Genomic DNA, 16,318 nt, shown 5'->3' with positions numbered 1-16,318 from the left:
CGACCAACATCAGCTCTTCATCAGGTGCATAAAAAGAAACATATTGACAGACATTCTCGTTTCAACATTTCTAATACCATACAAAAAATAGGTTAAAAAAGCTTCATTTTGCTGCATCCCAATAAATTTCCAGTTTCCACCTTAGCCCCGCCCTGATTTTGATGTCACAGCACACCCAAGCGATGCTGTGACATCACTTTGACATCAAACTCCTTTGACTACCCCAACAGATTAATATTAGCGAATGTAATTACTGTTTGACGTCTGTTTTTATTTTTACATCAACTTTTCAAAAGTGTTGCAGGTTAAAAAACTGTCATTTAGATAGAAAAGCATCATTAGTGGTATTTAATCTGCCATCACAACAATACAAAATATTAACTGTGTCATGTAAACCCTGCAAAGCCTAATTTAACTTTAACATGAGTTGATGTTTTAATGGTGTTGAACATAGATGATGTAGCTACTATTTAAATTAGATCCTAACTTATAGTTTTCCCACTACAAAACCAAAGCATATAAGAGCTATTCTTGTGTCCTTACTGTAGTTTTCAAGTGAAACTAGACTGATTTTGATTTTGCGAATAGGCTGCTGTGTGTTTGAGGGGGAAAATGGTGCAAAAAGTTTAAATAAGGGTCCAGAAATCCCCTCTGATCAACAGGTTTTGTGCAGCTGGAGGCAGTGTAGCAGCAGTAAATCCTCCTGCATCACTCAGACTCAGCTGACTTGCAGGATTTTGGTATTAGCAGCCTGACTTTGTAATTGAATCCCTGAGAATATGAAGCATAGACAGTAAACACAAGGCCTTGCCACTGATCACTGAAGCAAGCTGTAGCTGCTGGGTACATTGAGGTGCACATTCTGAAACCTATTGTGTTTTAAAGAGCACACTGACACCAGCTTTACAGTATTTTAAGCCAAACTCCCTTTACATTTCATGTAATTTAATACTCAAATGTGTGGACATACATGTGAGTTAATAATCTGGAACAGTGACTGATGAGAGAGGAATGATGTTATGTGATAAATAATGACCATATGAACATATGATTGGGAACTCTGGTTCTCCCTGATATGGTTTCCATAGAGATTCTTCCTTTTGGGCTCTGTTGGCAGGCAGACTGAGGCAGGAGCGGATCCAGTTGATATTCAAAAAGTTTACATTCAGCAGCATCGGGCCGTGCGCGGTGAGGATTAGGACGCAGAGGACTTTTTCTCCTTCTGGCGGAGGTGAATCTTCATGTGCCTCCTCCTCTCGTCACTCCGGGCGAACTTTCTCCCGCACTGGTCGCAGGAGAAGGGTTTCTCTCCAGTGTGCGTGCGGATGTGGGTGGTGAGGTGGTCGCTGCGGCTGAAGTTCCTCATGCAGATGCGGCACTGGAAGGGTTTGTGGCCGGTGTGGATGCGCAGGTGACGGCTCAGCTCGTCCGACCTGGAGAACCGGCGGTCGCAGCTCTCCGCCGGGCACGGATACGGTCTCTGGTGGACGGGCGTCTTGCTCGGACGGTTCGGGTACTTCCTGGGTCTCAAGATCGGCCTGAGAGGGAGGTTCTGGTGGCTCGGGAAAGCGGCGGCCATTGGACCCTCGACGCCTGGCGAGGGCGCGCCGAGCGTAAAGTTTCTGATGGTGTTGAGAGGGGTGAGAGGCGGGGGCACCCTGAGGGAGTCTAGCGGGTACGGGAGGGATTTCCTCTCGGGGAAAGACGTCTGGATATCTCTCTGGCAGCTCTGCTGGTAGAAGCCTCCGTACTCAGGCATGATGGACAGCAGCGCGGCGCCGTCTACTGTCGGTTTGGGCACAGAGTTGTAGGACGGAGACGGGTGGTAGGACACGGCACAGGTGGACGTCGCCAGGTAGCCCCCTGCCGACTGGTCTTGGTACATGTCCCCGCTGCAGGAATAGGAAGGGTGAGGCTGGGAGTGAGGGTGAGGGGGCGCGTACATGTGACCGAGGTCCGGATGACCGTGCGCCATGGTGCCGTCCCCCGCCTCCGCTGCGTCTCCTCCTCCTAAATCTCGGGTGATTCTGACTGCGATCCAGGCAACGTGACCGGTCCCGGGGTGGCGATGTCAGCGCTGACCACGTTGATAACGTCCCCCGGTGTCCACGGTCCTCTTGCGCTTCTGGAGTCCACCGAGAACTTGCCGCTAAACGCCACAGGCTGCGTGCGTAATGTTGCTACGTACTGCGCCAAGTCGCCGTGGAGAAGCAGCCCAGGTGCGATTCTCTCCTCGAACAGAAGGTCACCTGAAAACAAGGAGATGTACACTCGGTTAGAATGAAAACAAAGGATCATATTAACCTTTTCATCTTATGGCAGCACTTAACGACGATTGATTGACTTCATCACCTCATTAGAACATTTCTGGAGCAACCAAAGTCAGAATGTTGCACTTTCACTCAAACCTCTATATTTACCTACAAATGACAAAATCTTACCGCTTTCACTCTCATCGGGTTTCCCTTCATGCTCTTCCTCCCCTACCGCCTCCTCTTTAAAAACAATCCCCTCTGCCCTGTACACATCTTTAGGAATACTATCTACAATACTGCTAAGGGACACGGCATCAACTACTTTAGCAGCCATTCTGTCTTTTGAAGTGGAGATCTGCCGATTTAAACTAATATCCAAGTCACTGTCTCCAGTTTTCTGCCTCACCGACTCTCAAACATTATAAATATTTCCCCGCATTTTCTCTGTTCCGCCTCTCACCTCCTGCACGGTGCAGTATGGTTATAAAGGGGATCTCTGGGTGTCCCGTTACGTCATTCACCAAATATGGACTTGGGGGTTTTTTTAAAGAGGGAACTCCAGAAATAGGGCTGGTGAACTCACAGTGTAGGAACGTGGAAACAATTAAAAATTAGGATGTTGGCGTTGAACGACAATACAAGTAAAAAAAAAAAACTGGATCTGAATTTGGGGGATTTTATTTTAACATTTATCAGAAACATCAGCTTCATGCTGCTCTCAGACTCGTCTATAAAACGGGGCACAAAGCTCCATCTTTCGGAATTCCGGTGACACTTTCTCCATAAATGGATTCTCCGGTGAGGTGAGAGGATCTCGGTCAGCTTATATGGCTGGTATCCGGATAAAACTGCTTGCATTGTGTTGTCTTTGTGCCAGCCGAGCCCACACACTGACTGCACGGACCCGTTTGTTTTCTCTCTTGCCTTGTCAGGAACAGATTATTGCTCTGACTGAGTCTTGCTATTGTCGGCCCTTTCAGATAGATGGGGTGATTAGTGAGAGAGTTAACTCTTTTATTTGTATTTCCGTGGGAAGCTGGCTGGTCTTGATGGTGTCTCTTGTTAAAAAATGCGTTTATAAAGTTTTATGAAGAGGCAACCACAGGATATGTTGCTGATAGAGAGATAACCTGCAGCTGCAAATATTTCTGTATTCTGACGCTGGTCCTTACTTTTAGAGCCTTGCAGGGACAGTAATTCTAGTAATACTAATACTAATAATAATAATACATTTGATTTATTTAGTGCTTTATGAGGTCCGCAAATGCACTTTAAAAGGTAAAAAAAAGACAAAACAAGATCAGCATAAAAAACATGATAATTAATTAATTAATTAACAATTAATGTACAATACTATGCTGCAATTCTGCTGTTATTTATTCGCCCTTACTTATTTCTTTAATAATGTAAATATTGTACATATCTATGCTCCTTTATATTTGTCTTTATATTTTTTTTACCTTATATTTATGTATTTCATTATCTACCTTCTTTCTATTATTATTTCCTTGCCTTGATGTGCAATGTGTGCAACTGTAACGCAGGAATTTCCCCTCTGGGATCAATATTTCTGATTCTGATAACAATTAAAGATAACTATTAAAAGACTATGAAAGCAAAACAGCATTAAAACTGGACAGAAACAAAAAGACAACAAGCAGCTTTAAACAGATGGGTTTTGAAATTTGCAATGCGAGGTGATGAGGGAGAAGTTCCAGAGGGAGGGGGCGGCAATGAAGAAGGTCGTGTCCCCCCAGGTTTGGTACTTGGGGAGGGTGAGAGGGGAAAAGAGGTTGGCGTCTGTGGATCAGAGGTTGGGAGTATGACGAGGTTGAGAGCTTTGTAGTGGACGAGGAGGATTTTAAACTGGGTTCTGTGTTGGATAAGGAGCCTGTGGAGGACTGGAGTGATGTGGTCTCTGGTGCTGGAGTGAGTGAGTAGACGGGCTGCTGAGTTTTGGATGTTTAGAAGTAATTTTGAGGGATCTGGTGGGTGTGATGTTGCAGAAGTCCAGTCGTGAGGTGATGAATGCGTGGGTGTTTCAGCAGCTGAGAAGAGAAAGGAGGGACGAAGACTGGCAAAGTTTTTGAGATGGAAGTGTGCAGATTTTGTTACATCATTGATGTGGTGTTTGAAGGAGAGGCTTGTGATTAAAGATTACGCCGAGGTTGCGGATGTTTGTGGATTCTTAAACAGTAGAAGCATCGATGCGTAGGAAGAAAGTTTTGGCAGGATTTGATCGTTGTTGAGTTTGAGAAAGTTTATTTGCATCCATGCTTTTGTTTCTGAGAGGCAGATTGTGTGGGTGGAGTAAGTGGCAGCAGTGATGGATTTGGTGGAGATGTAGAGCTGGGTGTCATCGGCATAACATATGATGTGAACAAGGAGGACAAGCTTCTCTTTACACTTGTGACTTGATACAACCTCATTCTTATTGGTCATCAGGTTAGAGGCTGTTTGTGGTTCCTCACACTTCTTTTAAGACCAGAGGAGATCGATCATTTCATGCAGGGACACCTAAATTCTGGTGATTCTTTTAAAAAGCAATTAAAGACTCAAACAGGCTTTTAGTCAGACGAGTTGACGGTTTTATGACCATCTGAATGATATTTTTTATGTATTTTTACGTTTTTATGTATTGTATCTCACTTAATTATGAGGCACTTTGTGATTTTTATCTGCGATATATGCTAAAAAATGTTTTTTTATTTACTTTCTTACTACAAAAGACGCTGTGCTTTTTAACATAAAATCCGTTGAAGACACAGTGCCCTGTTTTTTGAAATACTAATATGGTTTCTGCCGCACTCACACGTATGTTGTTTTCCTCTGAACAGAGATCTCTAACAGCAACCATCTCCATCCATCCATCGTCAACCGCTTATCCTGCGTACAGGGTTGCGGGGGGCTGGAAGGATACACCCTGGACAGGTCGCCAGTCCATCGCAGGGCCACACATAGACAAACAACCAGTCACACTCACACCTAAGGACAATTTAGGGTCACCAATCAGGCCGCATGACTTTGGACGATGGGAGGAAGCCGGAGCACCTGGAGAGAATCCACGTAGTCACGCGGAGAACATGCAAACAAAGGCCAGGACAACCGGGGTTTGAACCCTGGAACGTCTTGCTGTGAGGCAACAGTGCTATCCACTATTCCACCGTGCTGCCCACAATCTACTTATTAAAATGAAATTAATAATAAAAACAGCTTCCCCGTTGGGTAGATCTGACTTCCCTGTTCTAAAACACACAAACTTTTTTTTTTAACAATGTTTTTGTGGTGTTATCTACGTTTTTGAGGGTTAAATAGGTCAAACGTTCTGATTCACTCCTCTACAAAAGAAACATACATTTTTCTTATCAGTTCTTTCTAAAATCAGAAATTGCTCATTCCCACCAATGCAGTTTCATTATACCTGCTCTTACTTCCATGGTCACGGGACAAGTAGAGTGGAAGCCCAAAGCAATGAAACACAAAAGACAAGTTACCAATTCAGCTAACACGGTTCAGTTCATCAGGAAGCTACTGCTAATTTAACTCTCCACAGATCAGCTGTCAGACAAGAGAACAGGCTAGTATTTGTCATCGACCTCCTGCACATCTGAAGCTTTTTCAAAGACACAGGGTTTCTGTTCGATACAGAAACAGGCTCTCTTTGTAAATAAGAGGCTTGGATTTATCCAGATGGAGTGATATGCTCAGGTGTTGCAGACGGATCTTAGAGGAAATTTTAACTTTGGACAAGAATCAATGTCATGATTTTCTTATAATATGTACAAAAAGGAGTGGAGCGTTTGAACTCACTGCTGGTTTCATACTTTATTATTCCTCTGGTTGACCGTTTGTGGTGGTAATGTGCGAAGAAAGATAGCAGGGTACCAACAAATGCGAGGAAGAATATTTAATATTTTACTTTAAACATGTTTGTCGACACTGAAGAAGGTCCGGGTTCAAACCTTGGTCGTCTGTGTGGAGTTTGCATGTTCTCCCCGTGTCTGTATGGGCTTCCTCCAACCGTCCAAAGACACGCAGTCTAATAGGTGAATTGGTGACTCTAAATTGCCCTAAGGTGTGATTTTGAGTGTGAGTGGTTTTTTGTTTCTATGCCGTGTGATGAACTAGCGACCTGTCCAAGATTTACCGTGCATCTTGACCCAATGTCAGCTCTGATTGGCTCCAGTCCCCCTTGTTACCCTGCACTGATAAACGGGTGTAGATGATGGATGGATGTTTGTCAGACCTCAAGGAGAGACATGATGTGTTTTGGTGAGAAACAGTTAATGTAAACAGTAACTGTTCATGTTTGTTTGTCAGGAAACTCCCCAGAGCCTTTTTAATGTTGGTCACCGCCACCAGTTTCCAGGAAAAACGCCCAAAATGAATCAGTAATATCTCCTCAACCATTAGGCCTAGATGCATAATTCTGGTCTCTTTTAAAAGGTCAGAAGCTAAGGAATATAAATCCATTAAATTAACACATTTATTTTTACCATTACAGACTATGTGGAGATGCAATAATGAAAAATATGATATTTTTCATCCTCACCTGGTAAAAAAAGCTATATTTTTAATGCAATAAACCATCAAAGGCATCATAAGATTATAATGCAACTGAAAATCTTCTAATATACCTGGAATGCAATTGTAACAGTACATTAGATGAATATAAACTATAATACAACAGTTATCATACAATATCTTCAAAATATACCAGGCGAATGTCCATATTTTGGCAACATTTACTGTTTAAATGTTGACTTTTATTGGGAGTTATCTTTAAAACACTATTTATGTCCAAAACGGCGATAACGGCAAAAGTAAGCCAGCGGTTTTAAAGATTGCGTTCTGTTCAACAGGTTTTAAAAGAGTAACCTACTGCATCGTTTCACTCACGATGGATCAAAACCGAAGCAGCAGAACCAGACACACATTCTTCAGTTTATAAAACCTGGTGCCTTCATTGCCCATAATGCAACTCAACCGCCCACAGTTTGGTATGAGATCCAGGTGTGTTATGCTAGTAGCAGCTAACGCAGCGTAGAGGTCTGGTGAGCTCACGTTCACTTTCTATTTCTTTCAGTTTCAAACTCTTCGGCCCCGACCGACGCTGACTCAAGTGACATCACTCGAGGACATGTATCAGATCACACAGCTCCTTTAAAACGGACGCAGTCATACTCTCCAACACCTGGAAACACTCAATGATGTCTGAGTGCTCATGCAGATGTTCATGGTTCCCAGAGGATCAATCTTAAGGATTGTATTGTCTTTGAATTTATGAGACTCTCCTGCAGCACGTTATTACCACCCATATTTACATTTCTTTCTACCGGCCATGCAAGCGTGGCAAAGGAGGAAGTCGGGTGACGTATTATTATATAAATAGGCAGAAAGTCCACATAAGGAGGACAAACCCCGGACTTACACTCAGGAGACCAAGTAAATGTTCGGTTATATTGAGTTTTACCTTTTACCTAGTTTTGCTTATGTAACGGCCACACAACACCCACTTTAACCCAAACCACAACGTTAACCACGTGTTTAATGTCACGTGACTTGGGTCAGTTAAGGTCTGGTCGCCGTGGAGGGAAACGCTCGTATGTGTCGTTCTGGGAGGCACGGATAAACGAGCTATGTATGAGGAATTTCTATGTAAATGCGAGACAAAAGCTCAGAGGACGAACCGTTTAGATTTTAAAAATCTGAAAACAATCTGTTTGGAAAAAGACTGAATGCTTTTTAGATATCCGGAGTGCAAACAGAACATATTCACTCTGTGATACTGCGTCTGTTTGACGAGCTGATTAGAAAGCTGATGGAGCCGAAGCCTTCTGCTGGATCCCTGAGCTGTGGAGACGAACAGAGCGAGCAGGAGGACGGCAGCTCTCCGAGCCTTTTGAACGCCCACAGTTACAAAAATGTTGGTGTGTATTGTCGTTGTGTGGCGAGCCGCCCACCCTGTGGCAGATGGGGGTTTGGTCGGTCCACGCGCACACACACACACACACACACACTGCAATGAACAGACACATGCACACATTTAGGAAACACACACAAATAAACACTTACACTTATCTGAATGTAACTCAAACACACATGTAAATAAACACACGTTCACTTGTTTTTTCCTCCGTAACAAATGTACACGCCAACACACACACTTTCTCTGTCAGGATCTGTCGAACAAACACACACAAATCCACCCAACACACACACAATCTTTCTTTTTCCTCTCTCCCCGCACACACACACACACACACACTGCTCACTGGGGACGGTGCCCTGCTTCCACCCTTCGCCCACGCTCCTGCGGGCCGCCGAGGCTCTGGGGGGGTTTTGGTTTTGTGTTTGGTGGCTCGGGGTGTCAGCCGGGGGTCCGGCGGCTCGGCAGACCCCACCACGCCGATTAATCATCTGTCATCTGCGTTTTTTGTTAATATGGATCTTTGTCTTCGCCTTAAAACGAAGGAACGGACGCTCGGGCTCGTTTCCATTTTTGCAACCAGACGTCACCGAAAAACAACAAAAACAACCGAACTGCTGCTTTTTTCTTTCTCCAAGTCGAAAGGCTTTTTTACGCGGTCATCTGCTGCTCGAGCAAAGTTTGACCTTTTAGACCTCAAAGTGACACCTCACTTTGGTACCATCAAGTATACGGGAGCAGTGACAGAACAATAGGTGGCTTTTTTCTTCCTTCCTAATGAAGACATTTGAAGATCTGAACCTTTCTTTCACACAGAACTGTACTGCTTTCTCATCTGTCTAATGCTAACTGATGCTAGCTGCACAGAAATCCACTTTATTCATGCACTTCTTGAGACTCATTTAAAGCATGTTGGCAAAATCACATTTACATTAGCGTGTCCGAGGTCCTCGACAAATGTCGTTGATATTTACGTCACTTTATTTGCCTTTTTTAAACTTTCCATTTGTACCATTATTATTTCAAGGGCCGAAAATGTGAGTTCTAGATGTTTCAAACCCAATTTAAACCATAATATTTTCATCATTTAACCCAGTTTATCTACGTGGATCAATAGTTTCATCCTTTTTTAGGCCTTTTTATGCATTTTCATGTTTGACCAAAGAGTAGACGATCTGTTAAGTTTGGATTTAGTCTGAAAAAATCCATTTCTGGAAAAAGAAATCCCCGACGTCTGGCGGATATGAGCCAGTCACTTTGAATTATTTATTTTTTTGCGAGAAAAAGACGCTCAGACTTTAAACACCATAAATCATCTGAGTTTTTCTGCCACCGTTCGTGCCAGAATGGTAGGTGTTTTTATTTTAAAATGATGGATGACTCATTTAGGAAGGAAACGCTTCTCTTGGTTTTTCCCGCGGCACAGTTAGATTATGAAAGACAAATAAGTAAATGTTTGATAAATGATCCACCAAGACCTTAAAGTACCTGATACTCTTTTAGGAAAGTACCACAAGACTTAAACCCGGAGGCGTCGTTTCATTTGGTGGAGGGTCCGGTTCAGCCAACAGCGAATAAATCCTCCTGATGTGCTTCATATTAAACCGGATCTTGTCTCTTGGATTTGTCATTTTTGGGGATGAGATTCTTGATCAGCCTGCAGATGGGTCAGGGTTTGGGAGGTTTAGGCAATGAACCCTTAAAACGAAGCCATCAATAGACGCGATTGCATATTCATGGGAAACGTATTGACTGCTGAGTGTGGGATAATAGACAGGCGCTGAATGGATCCGGCAGTATCTCCGGGACCCAGAAATGTGTCGTCGGTTACTCTCGGAGCTGATATGAGGATAATTAGCTTTCCGAAGGATCCCAGTCACTTTGATTATGAAGCCAAAGAAGCACTGTTGTGCTTAGTCAGATTATCTGAAGCTGGCTGTTTGGGCCTTGTGCAGTAAGCTATGAGGTTTGACAACATTTTCAAACTCTTTGTCCTTTTGTTAAAAGCATAAAATGGAACAAAAGTAGAGAAAAATCTTTTGAAGAGTGTAGCTGCACTACAGTTTTCTTTTGAATCAGCTAAAAACAAACACTTTAAGTATTTTATTTTGTAAAATTATGTGCTGAATCATCCAAAAAAAGGCATGAAAACAAAGGAAATGTTGGCAAAATATACAAACAATGTAAAAGCATCAATAATAATTCGGCTGCAGCCACAAAAACATGGCGGAACTGCTGTTTGGTTTGGCTGTAATTTTGTTTTTAAATCCTTTTCTACTTTTTATTTCCATCAATCTTGCTTTAACCTGCCTAGAGTTCAATGCAAGCGCATTAAATATGAATTATCTATTCTAATAAATCTCCAAATTAAGTCTTTCATCACACAATGAAATCAGGGCTGCAATTATTTTCATCATGTGTCCATCTGCTGATTGTTTTATCGATTAATCAATTAATCTTTTGTCTATTTAGTGCAAGAACCAAACCAAACAGTCCATCAGATATTTTGTTTACTACCATATGAGACAAAAGTTCACTCATTTAAGAAGCTGGAACGAGAATATTCAGTAGTTTAGCTTGTAAATGTTACTGAAATGACAAATCAATTATCAGCTCTACAGGAAACCAAATTTCTACAATTTGCCACCAAATGTCACATTTGCTCTTTCAAAACGATGAAACGCACACAACTAAGTACCGATTTCAGGCCTTCTGCCGACTCCTGGCACCTTCATACTTAAGAAAATCTTAAGAGTTGGCATCCAGCTTCAATGCTGACGACAGAAAACATGCGCAAACAATGCAAACACCCTGAAAAGAGACTTTAGCTACACAGAATTCGAAAGCTCATTACCAGAGAAGAAAACCTTTATAAATAAAACAGATTGTCACTACATGCTTGAATCTTACAGAAAACTAAAGGCCTGAAATTGTAACCGTGGATCATATTTGTGTATTATCTGTTTCCCAAACATTTCAGCAGTTATATCAACCTGTTAAGATCTTTTAAATCTTATTTTAACTAGCATACATTAGATACTAATTGATGTAATCATACAAATTGGCAAACAGTTCTTAAAGTTGAGACACAGAACGACAAATATGAACAGAAATCAAGCTGTAAAACTGAAATGATGTGTAGGTTTTTCACTTGTATGTCTCTATTTTGATGCCACTTGATATGATTTATACTTTAAACTCATTTCATCAGCAGAAATCTCTCAAGTAAAACTGATTCCCTCTGCAGCTTATACATAACTAAAGTGGATTAACGCCCTCAGAACAAGCATGAAACTCACTTTAAACCTGCGGTGAAGAGAAATCCTGCTTGTCCTCCTCCGTCGGGCTCCCACCAGGACGACGTCCAGCGGGCCTCCTGCTCGCTGTCCAGAGAGACGGGTGGAGAAAGAGAAGAAAGGGAGGGACGCGATGAGATGCTTCTTGAGGTGAATGAAGCTCAACGTTTGTCGGTCCGACCACAAAGTTACCCGCTCTGGATTTCTGGCTCCCCCCCAAGAAAGGGTCATCATCACCCGGGGTCTGAGTGGGCTGTCAATGACAAAAAGATAGAGAGAGAGAGGGAGAGAGAGAGAGAGAGTGTGTGTGTGTGTGTGGGGGGGGAAACAATACGATTGTTCCCACCTCACTTTGCTTCCACCCTCGCAGTTAAAATTGTTATGGTAATGAAGTGGATTTTCTGCTGGACAGCAGATTGTAACAGAGAGATGTTTCTTTGACTGGACGTGGAGGCCGGAGGTGTTCGAGCTCTGGACGTGTAGCAGGACATGGTGATGAAATGTACAAACGCTTTGAATAATTGGGTGGAAATCTCTTGTGAAGTGTCCCAGCATGCTGCTGTGCTCTTAAAATGCTTCAGGGTAAAATTATTCCACGCTGACAGATCTTGTTCCAACATCTTTTGTGCATCAGATTTCAGCCTGATGGATCTATTTGGGCTCTTTGGAAACATTTGCACCTTCACTTCATTCTTTTTAAATAAAATTATTTGTGATTGAATGATGTTTGGCTGCACAGCACAAGTTTGGAATGGCTGATTTACCAATGGGAAAGCTGAAGGAAAGAGAACCACAGTGTTTTTTAAGGGTAACTTAGGTATTTTTAAACCTTGGCTCTATTTTCATGAGCTGTTGAAATGAGCAGTAGCTACAAAAAGTTGTGGAATCTGCCGCGAACCGGCTGCAGTGGCAGTGAGGAAATAAAGTGTTGCTAGCAGCTCCTCTACAAACACAACAAACTTCTCTCCCCCGTTTCCACCGGCGTCTTCCTGCAACAGCTCACCTCTCACGAGAGCGAGACCTGTCCTTGAGCGAGACTTCAGTTTCCTGTTAAAAAGAAAGGGGGTCACTCATAGGGACTCTCTCCATGACGTTGTCACACACCTGGTAAAACTGTCTGAGCCTGTCGCCGGCAGAAAGCAGCTCTATTCGTGCTGCAGGCTGAAGCCATCTACTGCACGGATTCATAACTTTTTGTGCCTCAGTCATTCATTACAAAAGCCGGGGATGTTGCTGCACAACAAGAGGCAACGACTTTTTTTTTAAACAACTGTGCTGAATTTTATAAGCTTAATGTTTATTTATTTCAACTGAAAATTAACTCCTGCTCTTTAAACAAATGTAGACGAGTAAAAAGTACAATATTTACCCCTGAAGTGTAGAAGCAGAAAGTAGCGGAAAGTAAGTAAAAATACTTAGTTAATGAGTAGGGAGGCCCTTTAAGTAATCTAAGAGTATGAAACACTACATTTGAGGGCATAAATAAGGAAGCCACCTTTAAAGTGGCTATAATCAATATAATTTTACCAAATGACAATGTGAAAAGAATATTAAATGTCAGCTGAATCTGCAGCTTCTCAGCTTTACGGAGCTTCATGGTGACTTTCAGCTCCTTGTTTGTGTGTCCGGCTGCAGCTGTACTGTTCTGGTTCAGCTGCTTCCACTGTCCCCACTTCACAACGCAGGCTTTCTGTTAAATATTCAAAGTTTTGAGACAAGCGGAGATGAACCAAATGCCACGACATTAGGGCAAAACTAACAGGAGAGAACTGGGACTCACTTTATGTGTAGAATCTTTTCTCTGCAGAGGTGTTAACATGTGCAGCATCTTCTATTCTCTCAGTTAAACTCAGGTGCTTAAAGGTTCATGTGTACTTGTGTTAAATTCTGGTGATGGTACTTCTGATAGTGACAAAATGATTCTGAGGTGAAGTACAAACGGTTAAAAACGGCAGCATGGGGTCCTCTGGCTTGGATCTGGGTGCTGATTTTAATGAGGTCTGTAGCTGATGCTTCAACACCAAAACGTTACAGATACTCAGTTTCTAATGCTGAATCACGATTCACTTCATTAGACTTTCATGGCAGCCTGCTCAAGCTCCTCATAATAAAGCCTGACCTGCTGCTTGTCTCCGTGCACTGCTGCCGTGTGACGCGTGGAGACAAACAGCTGGTGGAGCTGATTCTCCAGTCACTGCCGTTAAACCATCAAAGAAGAAGAAGAAGAAGAAGAAGAAGAAGAGGACACAACAAGACGACGTCATTAAACAATGGGGAAACCACGTGGAGATCATGATTTAAATCAGACATCTCTGTTTGTGTTATTGTGTCTGTGTGACTAATTGGGACAACATTGTTTTGAAATTGGTTTTGAGTGATCATAATCATAATCCTTGAGGGCAATTGTGCCCCGTTAAAGTACGTCCGCTGATGTGCTTGTTTTTGTCACTGCCAGGCTCAGGTTGTTATTATAACAACGTTTTGGAAAGGATCCCTAAAGAGACAGAACTTTTTGAAAGAGTAAGATCCTTTTTGTTTCCGCAGAAACAGTCGCCGTATCGCCCCTTTTCAAATCCACCAGACTCCCTTGACAAAAACAGTAATTTTACCTCTCTGGTCTACCACTGCCTCCTTCGCTAAGGTTGTGTTATTGTGGGACTTTGATATTTTTTAACTCTTTAAAACACCAAAGTCACACAATAACACAAACAAACAAAAACACCAAAGTCAGACAATAACACAAAGAAACTAACTAACAGTAGGCCGGCAACTGCTGTGTTCTGCAGGATAAAAGGATTGTTTTTATCAAGGGAGTCTGGTGGCTTTGACGAGAGCGAGACGTTGGCTGTTTCTGATTGAACAAAAAGGATCTTACTCTTTAAAAAAAGGTCTCTCTCTGTAGGAATCCTTTCCATAATATTGTCAGACACTTATAATAACACTCCGAGCCTGTCAGTGGACGTACTTTAACTTTTTAATTATTACACCATTACTGTAAGATGTAATAAAACAACAAAAACACTTTTTCTGCTATCATGTGTGTCTTTGAATCCATACATGCATAAATGAGTGTGTGTGTGTGTGTGTGTTAAAGGTGTTGCCAAAGCAAAAAGGGCAACCCCCTCGTCGTCCTCAGGGGGCCGAGTGGGCGGACGGTCCTCAGCAGATGGGTTGCTGCTCGCCACTGGTCACTTCATAAACCTGAAACAGACAAAGAGCGTGAACGTGTGGAATAATTTCATATTTTGGTTTATTTCATTAGATTTTATTGTTTTTATAGATTTTGGTAGGGGGTTTTTTGGAGATAACTTTCTGTTTTTATGTGTTCATCTGCACAAAATTGGTTCCTTTGTGTGTGTCTCTGTGTAAATTCATAAACATCAAAATTTTATTGTCATGAGTGAGTGCCTGCGTTTTGTAACCACATTATTTTGTGTGTGCGAGTTTGAGCTTTGACACACCGGAACCAAACACAAATGTCACAGAGAGCTTTTTCCATGGCTGCATTATTATTATAGTCAATATTCTGTATTTTACATCAACTCTCCTATTGGCCTCCGTTCAACATCATCACGGTCCTTCTGCAGCTTTTCTGCCCTGTAGTCTGAAATAGATTTTGAACTAATTTTTAAATTAGTATTTACACTCTAAAATTATTTTAAATGGTAAAAATGGCAAAATGGCTCTATTTATTGTATTTACCAATTTAACTAATGCTAGACTGGTGTAATAAATATCTTGGGACCACTTTGGTTACAAATGATACTTTAAATTGCATGTACTTCTATTTATTTATAATATTTATCTAGACAGTACGTTCAAATACATGAATACTATGTGCTTAGCGTCTATAAATAACAGCTTCAGTTCCATTTTCACAAATCTGCATTGTTTCTAATGACTGTACCTGTATTTTAATGTTTTGTGATGTTTTGTATTTAAATGTGCTCTAGAAAGTCAAAATATAAGAGAAATTACACTTTTTGGTAGCATTTACCATCTAAAACTCCTCGTCTGTTTTAAGAGTCTTTACATAATTACGTTCTGTGGGAATATTTGCACTTATGAATGAAATATAATTAATAGAAAAGATACCTGTTCTTTGTTTGAGTATTTTCTTTTCGTACCACTTTCAACTCATCTTGAGGGAGATGTACTTTTTAATTTATCTGACAGCTTCAGTTACTTTACAAAGTCAGATTTTTACACACAAAACACATGAAGAGTTTATAAAATATGAATATATTTATTATAAATTAAACTCCGACAGTTTACACAAGTACGGCTGAAACATTAGTCAGTTGTCAGAAAATTACTGTCTGATTATTAAATCATTATATTGATGGTCATTTTTTCATGCAAAAACACAATTTGAATGTTTGTTAATAGGGATGAGCTTTGGACTGTTGGTTGAACAAAACAAAATAAACGTGTCACTTTGGGCTCGGGGCAACTGTGACGGCATTTCTCACTTTTTTCAGATTTTTTTTTTTTACAATCACTCGATTAATTGAAGAATTCAAAATGATTATTAGCTACAGTCCAATGCAAATAAGTTCAAAATGAGTTCCAGCTCAACAACTACAGCATTTTATTGAATATACTTAAATACTTTTACTCAAGTAATGTTTTCAATGCAGAACTTTTACATGTAGCAGAGTACTTTTTCAGTGAAGTACTTTTAATTCAGTAAATAATTATTTGTCCACCACTGCTAAACTGTTTCATGCATGTATCAGGTGTGTTGTTACCTGCTCACTGCCTCCATTACAATCATAAAATGTATAAAAAGTGTCTTGCTCAGGGACACAATGGTGGATGTCTCACAGTGGGAATCG

The 16,318-nt window shown here is 41.5% G+C and overlaps 1 protein-coding gene across 1 annotated transcript; it reads right to left on the bottom strand.

The window, feature by feature from the left end:
- Window positions 1–319: 319 nt before the first annotated feature.
- LOC119911447 (early growth response protein 2b-like) lies at window positions 320–2,780 on the bottom strand. Its single transcript, XM_038730326.1, is given in 3 exon segments — window positions 320–2,011; window positions 2,014–2,249; window positions 2,442–2,780. Coding segments are annotated over 3 exon segments (1,200 nt in total). The 5' UTR covers window positions 2,590–2,780; the 3' UTR covers window positions 320–1,195.
- Window positions 2,781–16,318: the final 13,538 nt, after the last annotated feature.

Source organism: Micropterus salmoides, unplaced genomic scaffold (genome assembly GCF_014851395.1).
Source record: "Micropterus salmoides isolate LMB-PRFRI ecotype aquatic unplaced genomic scaffold, ASM1485139v1 Ms_hic_scaffold_2, whole genome shotgun sequence".
Lineage (NCBI taxonomy): Eukaryota > Metazoa > Chordata > Actinopteri > Centrarchiformes > Centrarchidae > Micropterus > Micropterus salmoides.
The sequence above is the reverse complement of the archived record's forward strand: the minus strand, read 5'-3'. Positions and strand labels throughout refer to the sequence as shown.